Source organism: Typopeltis vanoorti, chromosome 20, assembly GCF_054136105.1.
Source record: "Typopeltis vanoorti isolate ZY-2024b chromosome 20, IOZ_Tvanoo_1.0, whole genome shotgun sequence".
NCBI lineage: Eukaryota > Metazoa > Arthropoda > Arachnida > Uropygi > Thelyphonidae > Typopeltis > Typopeltis vanoorti.
Window position 1 is genome coordinate 11,252,461 of NC_143568.1, and position 16,423 is coordinate 11,268,883.

The 16,423-nt window shown below is 35.9% G+C and overlaps 1 protein-coding gene across 1 annotated transcript in view; it reads left to right on the plus strand.

Moving 5' to 3' along the window:
• Positions 1-16,423, plus strand: part of LOC150095225 (myelin transcription factor 1-like) — a 171,412-nt gene that overhangs the window by 99,783 nt on the left and 55,206 nt on the right. The window contains 2 exon segments of the mRNA XM_090410624.1: positions 1,212-1,357; positions 1,433-1,559. Coding sequence (XP_090266750.1) covers positions 1,212-1,357; positions 1,433-1,559 — 273 coding nt within the window.

Sequence of the window (16,423 nt, forward strand, 5' to 3'; positions counted from 1 at the left end):
ATCAGCCACTAGCTTTAAGCGTAAAGATAACACATGTGTGACCCAAATTTCTCGTAGTTTTCTCCAAACTCTGGCCACAATTATTACAAGAAATTCACATGCTTCGGATTGTACAGTTTTCTTCCATTAGTAAACAGTCCAAACTCTCGACTCATCAAATCACTATAAGGATTATTTTCTGCTACTAGCAGAGAGGCGAGCAATTTTTGACCAAACAAGCATACAGCTGCAATATCATATTTATGTAGTTCTCGAAGCGAACTTAATTACGCAAATTAACGAACTTAATTTCTAAAACCATTAAGCGTAAAAATTATAAGGCTACTTGCATTTATCTTGATGTTTAGTACGAATTATTTTTGCTGTTGGAAGTTATTCGATCGTATCCTAGCGAGAAAGAACTTGGACAATCGTTTCATTGACATACAGCTACAGTCATTGCCGCCTTAGATATGTTCCAAATAAAGGGACTGATTAGCTATGAAGTTTTGAAATTGGTTGGAATTACTGCTGAATCAATTAAAACTATGAGACTAATGTATTATGTGAAAAACTTTCCGGTAAGAAAAACCTCTCCTCTCCTCTTCTCATTATACCCGATTACTCACCTTCATCTGAAAGGGATTTAAGAATGCTCCTTACATCCTAGATGGTATATTTACCCAAGGTCTTTCAAACCGAAAAACTAATCTCGTGACTGTGCTACGGAGGTGCATATTGGGGACAGGAGAGTTAAAATCTTTTGTGCAGATCATTAATTGGAAGTTGAATGATTTATTGTGATGGTCCTAACTCTAGGAGAAGACACAGACTACAGTTTTCTTCTATGAATCATGCTCTAAATTTTAGAGATTTCTTACGTAAACGTGTTTCTCAAATGGATAACTAAATAACTAAATATTTATATCTCTTACTAAAACAATATCTAGGCATTAGAAGGTGTTTTATTTGCTATCCCATCATCACACCTCTACCCAGTGTGTTATCTTTAGACAGATGATAATGTTACAGTTTAACAGACAGAAAGTGAAAGATAGACGTGACTATGTTTTTGTGTATTCTTCTGAAATAAGGGCGTCACCCCCCCCCTCTCACTTTTAATATATATACTTGAATGTTAACCACATTCGATACCAATTTAATTGAGATTAATTTCAATTTAGCATTGCATTGAACTTCTGGTAATTTAACAAAGTTCGTTTCAAATGTAGGTGTCCTACTCCAGGGTGCGACGGTTCTGGCCATGTCACAGGTAACTATTCTTCCCATCGAAGTCTTTCTGGTTGCCCACGTGCCAACAAGCCCAAGAAGATTGTTAATAGAGATGATAAGAATGATTCAGAGCCTTTAAGGTAACGTATCACTGAACTAATTTAGAGAGCTTTCAGTACTAATGCAATCCATTTATCAAAAGTTATTATAATAAATTTAGTGCTTAATACAAGCTCTTTAAGTCTTTTCGGCATTTCAGTAAATATTATCCTTTCATTTTTCAGATGTCCCATTCCAGGCTGTGATGGTTCTGGACATGTTACTGGAAAATTTCAATCGCATCGCAGGTAAATATCTAATTTACTATATTTAAATAATTTACTATATCTTTTCATAATACCACATGTACTTAACTTCCAGAATAGGAAAAGTGGATATTATAATACTTCAATTAATATAAAGTTATATAAATTAAAACCAACAAAAAATCAATTTTCAAATTTTGAAACCATTTCCCTTTGCAAGCCACTTCAGGCCTCCAATAAGCAAGGTGGTATATCATATATCTAGGAGATTAAAATCACCTACCACCTAAAGAGATTTAAGACCATTCGTCATAGAGGGATTCGAACCCACAGCCTTTAATGATAAAGCAGAGACTTTATCCACTCAATCACCAAGACCAGATCTAAATTATTTTATTTTCTCTTAGTTAAGGAAAAAAAAACTCACATTAATTAAAGACTTACAGTGATCCTAACCCTAAAATGTAACTTGTTGGCAGATAACATCTGAAAAATATGTCTATCTTCTGCTAAAATAAACAGATTTTTTGTACTTCATAAAAAAGGTTAAGTGGTAAAAATTTATTATGATTTAGACTTGCTTTTCTACTAGCAATGATAGAAGCGCTGGGCTGCTCCCTCAGATCTGTAGGAGTAGATTTGAGAAACATATTACCTTGGACAAAGGAGCAGACCAGCAATTCATTTCGTTGTTAGCAGAAACTCAAGTCTAAATGCATACAGACAGATAAACTTAAATGGATAGGCTGTTCATATCAATGGGAACCGTTGTCTCGCCATGCTGATTCTGACAACTCAGAACTTACCAATGAAGGACTTACAATCTTTAAATTGCTTTAAGTTGTGATAAGAGTAAACAGCATTATCAATTTGAGCCAATGTAGCTAATGTGATAACGACGATGTTCTTTGGTGGAAAAAAAACTGGGTTCGAATCCCATGTAGGACACCAAGAACCTATCAACATTTATAAGGACTATGCAACTGAAGTCAGTTAGCCAGTGTCGTACGGAGGTGGAAGGTGAGAAACTAGGTTTTCGGGAAGAAAACCGACCAGAAAATACAGCTGAAAGACAGCGCAAACTAGGTAAACAGGTTGAGCCTACAAAAATAAGGGGAAGGTGGAGATGATTAAATGTATCACAAACTTCATGAGCTTGTAATTTAGTCTATTAGCGCAACTAAACTCATTATGACCAAACCCTCATTGTTTTTCATACTATGATAAGAGAATGCATATATCTAACTTCGTGATCAGTTATTAACATTTAGGAAGCGTTATTGAGACAACAGACACAAAAAAAAAAAAAGCTAGCGCCTTTCATAATTTGATGTTAAAACCAATTATTACAGTACATCTGTAGTCGACTCATAAATACGGTGCCTCAGGAGGACACTTATATCCGCACGATTCCAGCCATTTCACCAACAAATAAGTGTTTGACTACTTTAAACACGGATTCGTATGTCGCAATAATTCTAAACTTTTCGGGCCACTGTTGTATGCTTATATATTAATGAGAATAACCTCAAACTAAGGTTGTAATTCGTAAAGAGGTAGAATTATGCAAACATTCAGCAGTAAATAATTGAATGTTTGCAACTACCTACACTTTTAAATAAATTTAAACTGTAATTCTTCGAATTAGAAATCATTAGAAAAATGACTCGGTTATTAATGATGATGTTTTATCTATATCTGACAAATAATATAGATAATTAATAAATAATCATTAATAAACATAAGTGGGATTGTATTTCATAAGTACTTGCTACTTAAAAATAATCACTACACTTTATCTAGCTTAATCTTACTTAGGAGAATGCAATACACAAACGTTTTCGAATGTGAAACATTTATTATTATAGCATTACGATCATTGCATCATTTATGAAGTGTTCAATAATTTTCTTTAACGTATAGGATTAAAATATAGCACATATATATATAGCACAATCGAAACAAGTTAAAGTGAATTAGGAAAATTATTATTTAAATTAGTGCTTGTTAAGTAACTTAACTTATTTAATTTCAAAAATTATAATAATAATAATACTGAATAATCATTATTTCAGTTTATATTAATGACAACCAAGCGGATGAAACAACTGATCTATCATTGGAAATAGCCATGATACTGACTGTATTGTTTTGTGTTGTCATGGTATTAGTTAAGAACATTTCCTATGTATCAGTATAAAACATTAATATAAACCTAAATAATATACAAAATAGTACAGTGGTCTGGACTATTTTGTATATTCGTTTCTGCCTCCAATTTTAAGTGAATTCCTCCAGCCTTGAGTGGGAGTAATTTAAAAATCACTTGCTACTATTATAGCTAATAGCATGTGAAATATCCATTTAATCATCAGAGTGGAATAACTTTGAGCAAAGATCTTTCGGTGATTGGGAGTTTCATATGATAAACATACAAACGAATTTAGTACTAATTTTGTATCAATACCAATAAAGCTTCATGAATACAATAATTTTGTATTCATGAAGCTCATAACACAAAATCATTAAATCGGCCATACGCAATTCCCAGACACAATACACGATCCTAGTAGCCTTGGTCGCTTTGGATGTAATTCCAAGCAACTCAGCTCCCAAAGTAGCGGATAAGAGGACTGAAATCTCTAAATCACCAAACGATTAAATCTCATTCTACTTATCTTTAGAACAAGGAGACATATAAGGTATTCCAAAAGTCAGGAGATAAAATAAGGTGTGAAATAAATGACTAAAGAGGTGAAGAATACAGTCTGGAAGTAAAGAAAGGAAGGTGACGCGCTTGATTAGGGTAGCAAAAGTGCAGTATGAGCAACAGTTAACAAATCAGGCTAAAAGAAAATCTTGGGAATTTTTTCAATATGTGGCCAGTAGAAGTAAGAATGATTATAGGAGGATGATTCTGGACACTAATAATGGGAGAATGATAAATACTGAGGAGGATATAGCAGCGGTGTCAAATGAGGAGTTTATGAAAGTGTAACACAATGCAGAACTTAGAGCAGTGGGAAAGGGGGAAGAACCACTAATAGTAAGTGAGTAGGAAGTATATGAGGTATTGAGTAAACTTAACGTCAATAAGGCCATAAACCTTGATGATATATCACCGAGTATACTGAGGGAACATTCCAGAGTTAAGAACAGCTTTAACTTTCCTTTATAACATGAGTCTTAGATTTGCCCAAGTTTCAAAGGAGTAGAAAGCAGGAAAAATTATTCCGCTTCATAAAGGGATGATAAGACTACTATAAGGCTTCGATTTATAGGCCAATCTGGAGTTGTTGTCAAGGTGTTGGAAAAGCTAGTGAGGACCAGGATTCAGAACTGGGTCGATAGCAGCAGAATTCTCTTTGATGGACAGCATGGGTTTGCTCAGGAAAGATCGTGTTTTAGCAATTACTTATGGATAACAAGGCAATAAATACGATGGACACGGGGGATTCATATACAGTAGTATATTTAAATTTTGGTAAGAGTAGCAAAAGTGCAGTATGAATAGTAGTTAGAAAATGAGGCTAAAAGAAAATCTTGGAAATGTTTTTCAATATATGGCCAGTAGAACGAAAAATGATTATGGGGGGATGATGTTGGATAAACACTAAATGAGATCAAAGGCCTTCGATAGAATGACAGTTTTTGGTACATGACAACCTGGTGATTAAACTGTAATAGATGGGGTTGGATGTTAGACTATTGTGTTGGATTGGAAATTGGCTATCTATCAGCTGGTATCATCGTTGTGTATTGGGGGGGGGAGCGATATCCCAGAAGAGGAAAGTCACTATACCCAAGGCATCTGTCATTGTTGTCAATGTGTATGTAAATGATATTGGAAGGTGCTTAAATAGTGATTATACAGTTGTTTTCCGATGACACAAAGTTAGAGAAAGCTACAAGAGGTAGAGCAGATGTTGTGGCTATGCAAGAGGACTTGAATAAACTGGATGAATGGGCGAGTGTATGGGGGATACCAGTTCAGTGTTGCAAAGTGTAAAGTTTTAAAATTTATGTAGCAAAGATAGGATGCAGAGCATACGAATGGTGGGAATATCTTACAGGAGATGGAGAAGATGAAAGATCTGGGAATGATGTTGGACAGGAATCTGAAAAAAATTCGGAAACATTTTTCTAAAGGTGTGAGGACAACACAGCGGATTATGGCAAAGATGATGAGAAAACGATGACATGTAGAAATAAATGCTATGATTCCAGTGTCCAAGATCAGACGGCATACAAGTGTGCACATGGTCGCATGGTTTTTCAAAAGGATGATGAGGTGTTAAAGATGGTTCAAAGACGATTGACTACGCAGGTTTCTGGTCTCTGGAATGTGCAGCATGAGGACAGATTGAGAGAATGCAAATTACAGTCTAGTGGATAGAAAGAGGATGAGCATGATCGCGACATATAAGTTGATAAATAAGGGATAATTACCAGATTAAGTTGGATGATATTTTTCAGAGACTAGCTGGAGACAGGGAACAATAATGTAGATGAAGAGTAGATTTTGTTTTTGCGTGGAGAATGGTAGGTGATTGAAATGCGCTTGAAAATGTGGTGAGTGCAGAGACAGTGAATATATTTAAGTCAAGGTATGATGAGTTGTATGTGTAAGAGTAGGAACTCCTGCGATAAGTCTCTGAACTCCATGGAGGTCTGGTTAATAATAATAATAATAGTGAAACACTGATGAACATGATTTATCAATATATATCTTTTCAAGAAGCTATGACCACACCAAAATATACTCATTTTTCGATACAAAGCAAGTATTTAGGTTTGCCAGGATAAAATCCAAGAATGCTGCATTGTTCATTATTTGTTGCTAGTGAAAACGCTGTCTGACTTTAGGTACATATATATATATTTAAAGTGAGTACACAAATTCTAGTATAATGAATATTAAACACAGTTATGTATTTAGTTTTCCCATATTTTTTTCAGATCACTCTTAGTTGCAATATAAATAAATTACTCAAATAATTTATGTTTCGGTAATGTGAAACTGGAAATAAATTACAATGAAACAGTAAAGCTATAAATGAGAGTTTCCTACGAGTAATGAAATGAATAATAACGGTGAGTGAAGGAAAATATCACCAATTCATTCTACTATCATTCTACTACCAGTTACATTCATATATTAATGTTGCAGTTCTCTATAATTTTACAGGCAGAAAAATTTAAAGTGGGTGTAGCGTTTACCTAAAAAAACGTATTTTTTTAATTTTTTTTTTTATTTTGCACTAAAGTGATCTTGAACTTTGGTATCAATAACAAATTTAGTTGGTGACCCTACTGAATGCGGAGAGTGGTGTAACAAAGCACTCAAATCTGAATATTCATCGACTACAGGAACGAAAATTCACGAAAGTGGTAATGTTATTGCGCCATGGACAATTCATATAATTCAGTTATGTGATTAGACGCAAAGCTTAATCAAGAAATCAGTAGCGAAGAGCGGTGGCTATGTTTGTGAAGAACATGTAGAAAATGAAACAAAGGATTGCATATTATGAAACTATATTATATGAAAATAGACAGTTCCATTTTAATATTCCTCTAAAAATTGAATTAAGTTTGGACAGTTGTTATATTCGGTAATATGCAGGGAAACAGTGGTCGCAGGCATATCCAATCGCTAGTAGGTTAGCGAACCAGAGAGAGAGAGAGGGAATTATAGGTTTGAAGGATATCACAGTGTACTTCTGAAAATCATTGACGGTTTTAAATGAATTAAACAGATAACTAGTGTGTTCGTAGTGTTCTTTAGAAGTGTAAGAAATGTTGAAAGAAAATTCAAACACGTTATTAAGTTTTCTATACACTGTGCCGAAACAGTATTGGAACATTCTCTGTTTGAGATTAAAACATACTCTCTATATCTTGCCGGCTTGTATATAAGACAAACAAATATACAGCTATATCTGAATACTGTCAACGGTACATGAAGAACAGTGTAGTTACAGGAGAAATCCACACCAGCAACCTCTTCCCCCCCCTTTTTGTCTCTGCTTGGAATTTTTAAAAGACTGCATTGCCCAAAATCAGTGGTAAAGAAAGTTATCAACTGATAACGTTCTTTAACCCATGCAATGCACAGAAAAACCAAATGCTGCTTGGAAGAGTGGTACGGAAATCTCTGCAGTATGATGTAGAATGATCAAAGTGAGTTTTTGAAGAGGCTGCAGCGGGTACAGGTTAGTAGTAGTAGGAGGAGGAGATCACGTACCGAGTTTCACAGTCTGAGTATCTGCGAAAGACCATAAGCAAATATCAATAATGGCAATTAACGGTACAGACAGGAATCGTGTCGAAAACATCGTGACTGGATCAAAGAGAGAGTGGAAAGAAAAGAAAAGAATCACACTATGCCCATTTCCAATCGGAGTGGAAATGGAAACACTTGATGTCTGAATTCATAATCTTAATTTACTGCAGTGTAGGAACAACAATCTGAACTGTTTCTCCTGGTTACTAGAACTTTGATTGTTGTGCATAAAAGAATGAATGCGGAAGAACGTGCAGTACTTCACTAATATAGTAAAACAGCTGTAATGCTTCTACATTACATACATTTTACGAGAAAAAAAACCACACGAGACATGCAATGCACTACTGTCATGCTATGAATTTGTTGCTCTCTCTCTGTGTGTGTGTGTGTGTGTGTGTGTGCGCGCGTGCGCGCGCTTCTGTAAAATATAAGTAGGGGCTAAAACTTATTTCAACATAGTGTATAGAGAATATACTTGGCAGAACAGAAAAAGAGAATATACTGCGGTTGAGAGATTAGAGATCTGTCCTGATTTAAAAATATTTCTGTATCAAGATGATGGAATTCTATGGAACTGCTGCTGCTGATGATGATGCATTGACTGAAAACAAGACGGCGTTGCATATGTACAGTTTTAACAAACTGTTATGAAAACATTCCATTCCTGGTTTCCATATGTCTACGCTTCACTAGCCTTCTACAAAAAACTAGAGGGCTATGTCATTAGCATGCTACATAACATCGGGCATATACAAAGAAATTCCAAAATTACATAGTTATCAAAGAAAGAGCCATATAGCTTCGTTAACAGCTGTCAGACCAATTTATCAAAAGCACTAATAAAAGACTACTATACGGATGCATGGGTAGCGCTCATGTCTTAAGTAGCACAAGCTAAGGCGATTCGATGCCGAGGGTTGCATTCTTATAATCCCTCTGGTCAAATTTCCGAACCTTTCAAAGTTTCTACACATATTCAGCTTCGAAAAATTGGAACTTTAGTATTCACTATTTCTAAAAAATAAGAAAATAAAAATCAGCTAACGCCTTTTTATTCCCGTATACGGGAAGTAGGCGAGGCCATTTAGCCCTGTCTAACTTTTGGAGACTGAGTGGGCAGTTCAATCTCCACTGGTACCAATCAGGGACAGATGGCCCAAGGCTATCACTAATTAAGCGGTACACAGTGAAGAGAGACGGCTCAAATGTGCCGCCATCTCCTGGTCCCTAACACAATATATTTAATGTCTGAAAATAATGTGGGTTCTACGGTCGATTTTCTTGAGTTTACGGGACGAAAAACCCGCTTGCCCGTGCCAGAGATCGACTAACTCGGGAACCGGTCGAAAAAAGGCTTAGAAAAATTTCCTCTAGTCGCCGACTAGACTCGAAACCAAGTCTTCCTTCGTGCGGCCAAGCGCCGTGGTATGCAAACGCCACATCCACTGAGCTACACAGGCTTTCTCCCTATTTCTATTCATTCCGAAATTATGCTTTCGTAATATATGCATACTCGAAATTTTAACCTGGTCGTTGTTTAATAACATAGACAGTACATTACTAAATAATGAGCAATGCAAATCACATAAAAGGAACTTAAGATGTTTAAGTGTGTGTGTGTGTCGATATAAGTCGCACCGACATTAGGAAATGCACCATTGCGTTTTGATATATTTTAAAAAACCATTTCATTGTTTGTATTCAAGAATTTCATTCGAATATTTCACAGTTGCTTCGAGAGGTACTGCTTTGAGAGCGCTTATAGCTAAAAACAGTAGGAATATAAAACATAGGTACCTTTGGCGAAAGGAAAGAAAATAAGAAAAAAAAATAGAGCAGTCGGAAGAAGAGCAGTTAAGGATATGTCGGGTTAGTAGGATTTTAACACTAATGAGTAAAAAAACTTTTCTATCAGAGGGAAAAAAAACGGCTCAGGTGTTTAGCAGAAAAGCTTATATAAAGACATTCAATTTTACTTCTATTTTACAATAGAAGTCAAACCTAAATCTTTCTGCTTCGTTGCGTCATTGATATTGATTGTAAAGCTGTTTGAAAAACATGTTAGAAAAACCCGACCCATGTTAGAGTTCCGTAAGTTTTACAGATTTGAATAAGAACTGAAAGACAAGCTTTAGATATTTCAATCAGCTTTTCACAATTGAAGACATGTTAACCTGATATAGAGACTGCAGGGTTTTCCTTTGCCAGTAAAAATAAAATAAATAAAACACACAATTCTGAATTGTGAACATATATTGTTTTATGTTCATATAAATGGACTGATAGCTTTCAAGAGGATGGGCTAAGATTTTTTTTATTTTATCTTTTATAAAAATATTTATATTTATATTTTATTTTTATATATTTTACACTTATATTTTAATTTTTATATATTTTTATTTATTTAGTTAATTTTGCATAATCTGGAAATTCTGCTCTAGAAACCAAACTTGAACCTTTTTTTCAAACCACTTTAGACCTCCAATATAACACGATCGCCTTACACCGCGCAATGAAATACGTCTCCCACTTAAAGACATTCACAAAACATCCATGCCTGCGGTAGGATTCGAATTTACAGCCTGTTGATTGGAGAGAAGGGATGCTATCATCAATCCCTATCAATCAGTCAGTCAAACTGTTGAAGCAGTGTAATTACTTAATTATGAATTTAATCCCTATTTAATCCCCTATTGAAGATTTTACAAAGTTTTCAAAGAATGATTCCCATTTTCCTAAATTTATTGACATAGCACTCCGTTATTCTAAATGTATGCTAATACTCCAATGATGTTTTGAGGTAAATCTTTATTTCAAAGTAAATTAAGACATTGACTGTTTGGAGTAATTGGCGAAGCAGCTAAGGCTATAAGACCAGTATTATTTCTAGTAAATTAGTGATTCTTTTGGCATGTTTGTCTGTTTTCCGAGTTTCCCGAAGCGGAAGGAAACCCGTATGAGACCGACTCCTTTCAACTTCAATTGTAAAGCCATTGCGAAGGTGTTATAAGGGTTCTTTGCACCTCCTGAACGGGATTTGAAACCAGTCTTTCCAAAGAAAGATTATCGTCGATACCGACTGAGCTACCGAAGCTATGGATTAGGACATAAGAATTATATTAATCAATGGTCTTTATTCTGTCGAAATAATAATGTTCTATATTTTCTATGTCCATCCAACAGACCGGCAGCTGCCCCTCTTCTTTCAGGTTCAGAGGAGAAAGAAGGAACGAAAGTACCTATAAAAATATATAATTCGGAAAAAGACAGCATGTCAAAAAGGGACTGATAGGAGGAATTTTGATGAGGAATCAGGTATTATGGGGACTGCACTCTTCTGAATAACATTACATACATAAGGAGGCTTTAGGTGTACTAGCACAAATGTGAGAACAGTATTCTAAGGTCAGAAGGAACAATCAAGAGGAGATAACTGATCGTAACCGGAGATCCGAATATTATTAAAATTAAGGGGGACCGAAGGAAGATCCTTCTTCCTAAAAATAAGACATGGCTATGTCTTAGTAGCATGGCGAATAGAATGCACGATGGAGAATGATGAGAAGATCGTGCTTAAAACATTAGTTATGGAGGAGCTTGAATCACTTGAGCACTGCAAATATTGTCGAATAAAGAATCAGATGCACTCGCTCAGAAAAACGATGGATAGAAATTGAGGTTAGTGAGATTAGAGTATGCGTGAAGAGGACAGAGCTGCAAGGTACATTGGCATTAATATTATAAGAGGAAACCACCTACGATGATAAACTGATATACAGTGAAGTGCATCATTGTGGTGATGTCAAAGGGCCGAAGGTAAAACATAAGATGGTAGCCTAGTAAGGAGGTCTCTATACCAGACCCAATCATCTGCCTTAGAAAGATCAAGAACAGCCACACGAATTTCACAAAACCTTTTCATGGCTTCTCTCCAAAGGTGGATTTCAACTAACTGGAAGATCTCCGTGGAATGTGCGTAGGAATCCATATTATTGATTAAAATGTAATTGGTAGGCCTCCAGGTGGTGGAACTTTCGGCTGTTAATGACCTTTCTCCATTATTCCCAAAAGGTATTGTGGCGAGGTCAATGGGACGATGGATAAACTTTCATCTTCTTTATACATTCTGAATAAAGGCTTGCTTCCATGCTGCGTCTGGGTGGAGATTAGGCGAGTATGACAATATATATATAATACTATACACGATGAATGATAAACCTGGAGCATAATTTTTGAGAAGAATCGGAGGGACAAATCCAGAAAGGGAGATTTATCAGGCGAAAGATCAGAGCAAGCATCGAGTTGATGGTGATTTAGGCAGTGATTTGGTGTGATTTTCCTTGGTCGTATAAACAAGACTTCGAGGCGAAGACTTATGCCAATAAAGCCGCATCTAGAACATCAACAAACGGAAATGTTGTATGTTAAATTAATTATTTGCTTCTTAAGAAAACTCAGTTTCAGATTACACACGAAATATTCCCCATGACTGTTACCGTTGGCCATATTTCTTTATATGTGTGTTCCACACTATTTCTTAAATAATTAGTAATTATTTAGTAAATAATGGAGAAGGGGAGGGTCTTTAATATTTATTATTAAAGAATAAATAACCTTAAGTTATTATCTCAACTCAAAGGGGTGTGGTATAAAATAATGTACAGTTGTAGTCTACTACTATCATGATTTATAAGCCATATTCTGGCGTTCTGTTTTGGAGTTTGTCGTACTCGGCTTAGGGGTATAGGATTATTGGAATTGTTGCATATTTTAAGAATTTTTAATAAATTATCCTAGCTGTTCATTTGCTAACAACAATACCTCAAATATTACACAATATCTATGCGCCAAAGATGTCCAATTGCATTTCCGCTATTTTTTGTCGTTGTTTTTGTTTCAGTCAGTAACAGAGTTAATAACTGCACACTTACTTGGATGTTCTCCTTACTGAAAGGGAGTTTTAAGATCAACAGTGCACTTGGAACAAAGGTTAGGAAGACATAAGGGAGGGGGGGAGATAACAGCAATCGTATTGGAATTTTGTAATTGATATGTTGAATATATGGCATCAATTCCGTATATGGAGAATGGTGCTCGAAGTAGATCAGCATCAGTGTTGGTGTTATGAAAATTAATTTAGAATTCATGCAAAAATTTTGAATACCAAATACATTTCAATTAAACACAGAATACAATTCGCTTTCTTTACAAAGGTTAATTGACATTTTTCTCCAAGGGAACTTCTAATGTAATTATGATATTAAGCCTGTATCTTCCTTACTCCTGGGTGAAGGCCTCTCCCATTGCAGGAGGGTTGGGTTTATTTCTCTCATGGTGACCCATTCCATGTTTATATACTGTATGAAGGTGAAATACATTCACAAACATCCATGCCCCTAGGCGGGATTCGAACCCATAACCATTTTGGCTGGAGAACGGATACGCTAATCATTTGGCTAACGAGACCGGCGATACAACTATATTTCTCCATAAGATTGTTAAATCTATTCACTAATTCAGAGATACTTACGATATACATACCTCATAAGCAAAGATATCAAATTACTATCGTAGCATTGCGTATTCAGAAAAAAATTAAAAGAAAGCATGTATCATTATCTTCCATATCATTAACATCAATGACGAGTATTGGTGCTCGTTCCTTAAATCACTACAAAAAATAAATGTTAAAGACATGTTGTTTATCCGTGTTTATTAAGGTAGCGCCTCTATAGCTCAGTTGCAAGGACGACGACATGATATTAGCCTTTTCCTGAAAATACCTAGGTTTCAATCTAAGACATAAAATGCCTTTTTATGATTCCGATGAAGGTAGATACTTGTTTTTATATGTAGCTGGTAATTTTTTTAAAACTCGGATTTTCCTGTGGAAAAAAAAGAGAAAACTAGCTGCCAAATACTTGCGACGAACAGACATAATATACTAATTTAACTTTACTTACTTCGTCCATAACTCCAATCTGTTCCATTTACAACAAAATTTTAGTGAGTGAGAAACACTTGGTAGCATGCATTCTCCGAATGACTTCAAAATAGATTTTCAGCAGGAAGATGAGTGAAGCGATATAAAGATGAGATCAGTAACGTCAGTAAATCTGGCAAAGACAACTGCCTCAATCTAGCAGTGGGGGGGGGGGGGGATTGATGTTCTCTTCCAAGATAATCGAAGAGTAACGGTAGAGGATACAGAAATGCACCTAGGATACAAAGCTGATACTCAGAATATCTTAAAGTGTGTTTATCACGACCCATCTATTTATACAAATGAAAAATAAACGGAAGTCATTTGTAGTGGAACAGATACTTTGCTAATGTACCACAGAGAATTATTTGTGTACAGTAGTGTAGCTCAGAAGACCAAGATATACCTTGATCAGCGAAGTTATAAGAACTGTCTTCTGGTATGACTAGAAGACAGTTCCTATAATATTTCTAGACAGTCAAGAAACAGTTAGATGAAAGAAACTATTATTTCTAAACATAGGAAACGATTGGTGTTATACTGTCCATTTGACAATAGCACAAGTAGGACAAAGAGCAGCTGGGAGCTACTTCCTCCAATTACCAAACTCTTCGGAGCGCTGTAAGACTACATGAGAACAGACACTATGAAAATAAAAAAAAAAAACACAATCTACAAAATAGTATATAGATGATTGGAGAGGTCTGGAACGACTTCCGATACCAGCATTTCACAGCTTATGGGTGGGGAGAGTTGGACAATGGTTAGCTGGTCCATCAAATTGCTCTAGGGACCAAACATGCAACTTTTTCAAGGGAATCTTTAGACATCTAATAGTCACGATTGTAGTGGTCTCAAACAAGGAGTTTCGCGCAGCGGCATTCGAACTCTTGACCTATTAGTTCGAGAATGGAGAAGCTATCAATTGGCCAACTAGGTTAGCACAGACCAGTCACAGACTTACAATGATGCTAAGCAGTGTACAATTGTACCATGCCGAAGGAAACCGGGCTCTGAAAAAATCAACGCTACACTGATTGTTCTGAAATGTGCAGATGCATGTTTTCATGAAAAACGCTGTCAACAAGACTACATTAGAAACTATGAAGCAATGTGGTGGTGGATATATGTTAGTATGGGGGGGGGATACTTAATAAGATGAAGTACTCTAGCATCTTGGATAGCTTAATACTATCAAGAGTGATAAATTCTAGCAAAGATCTTTAGATGTTTCAATGGGATAACGTATCCTACAATATCCTTTGTAGACAAGTAGAAGGAATGATCCGACCGGCTCAGAGTTTATGAATTATGAAGACATCCCATCTTAACTACCGATAAATCACTGTTTCAGAATTAGTGGGAATTTCTATTGAACCAGGTTTACAAAATGGTTGAAAGGATGTCTCAATATTTTTGTACAGAAGGCGTGTGCGCTGTGTTACGACTTCACAAAAGCATATCTTTTTGTTCCAATATTTTTAAGTATCTTATTCAAGTCTACAATGGCTTGGTTTCAGGGAAGGTTATTTTAGCTATTTCTTTGGCAGCGCTTTGGAATGTATGTAGAACATACTAAACGTATTCCTGCGGAGGTTTCTGTGGTTAAGAAGTTCAATATATTTATTACGGTTTTGTAACAACATGTCTATTAAAGAAAACTGTTTTTAAAACTAAACAAGTACTTAAATAGAGAGCATTTTCGTAAGCCTTTTCGTAATGTGACACTTCTTGGCAATTCGTATGGTAAAGCATAATCTCTGCATCACTACAACCTGAGTATTTACATCTGAGTGTACCTACTCAGGTAAGTTTTTGCCTGTCTCTGAGTGGGGCTACTGCTGAGATTATGGCTCTGTCTGGTGGTGGGGTGAGCCTGCCACTGGGTAGAGCCAACGCTGAGAATTTCTTGGTGACGGGGTGAGTCTGTCACTGAGTGGAACAACGCTGAGTTGGGCGATCCTTCGGTCACTCGTAGGAAGTGGTCTGGGGGATCACCTAATTTTTAGAGAGGTCTTTACTTAAATACACCTATACAAAGATCGAAACCGGTCTGGGTAGTGTGACCCCCTCCCATAATGTATAACATCATACATCTCCTAGGGATGTGTTTTACATTATGGGAAAATACTAAGGATAGTGATCAGAACTTAATCCACCTTTACTAAGAGTTGCCCCTGTCATGAAAGGTTTACTTACGCTTGGATCCGCCGAAACGTTTATAGTTTCTATCTATATTCAGTATGAAACTCTTGCAGTTTCTCTGAAACTCTTGTAGTTTTCTCTATTCGGCTTTGAAATAATGTTGGATTCAATATCCACTTAATTTGAATAACTAAAGAAGTACTAAAAACAACACCCGACAAGTTTCGTTAGTCGTCAGATTAACATCTTCAGGGGTAAAGAGAACTAAAAGTTTAAAGCACAAACTACTAGAAATTACGAAAATTAGTTCATTTGTTGGTATTGTGAATATCTAAACAGTTCATTAAAAAACCGAATAACAGATCTATATACAACCGTTAATAAGTGTTAGCTGGAAACAATGCTATTTGTTGTCGCGTTCTGTGGTTCACGCTCACTCTGTCCGAGGTCTGAAATTGGTAAATTTTTAATAAACGATGACCAAACTTG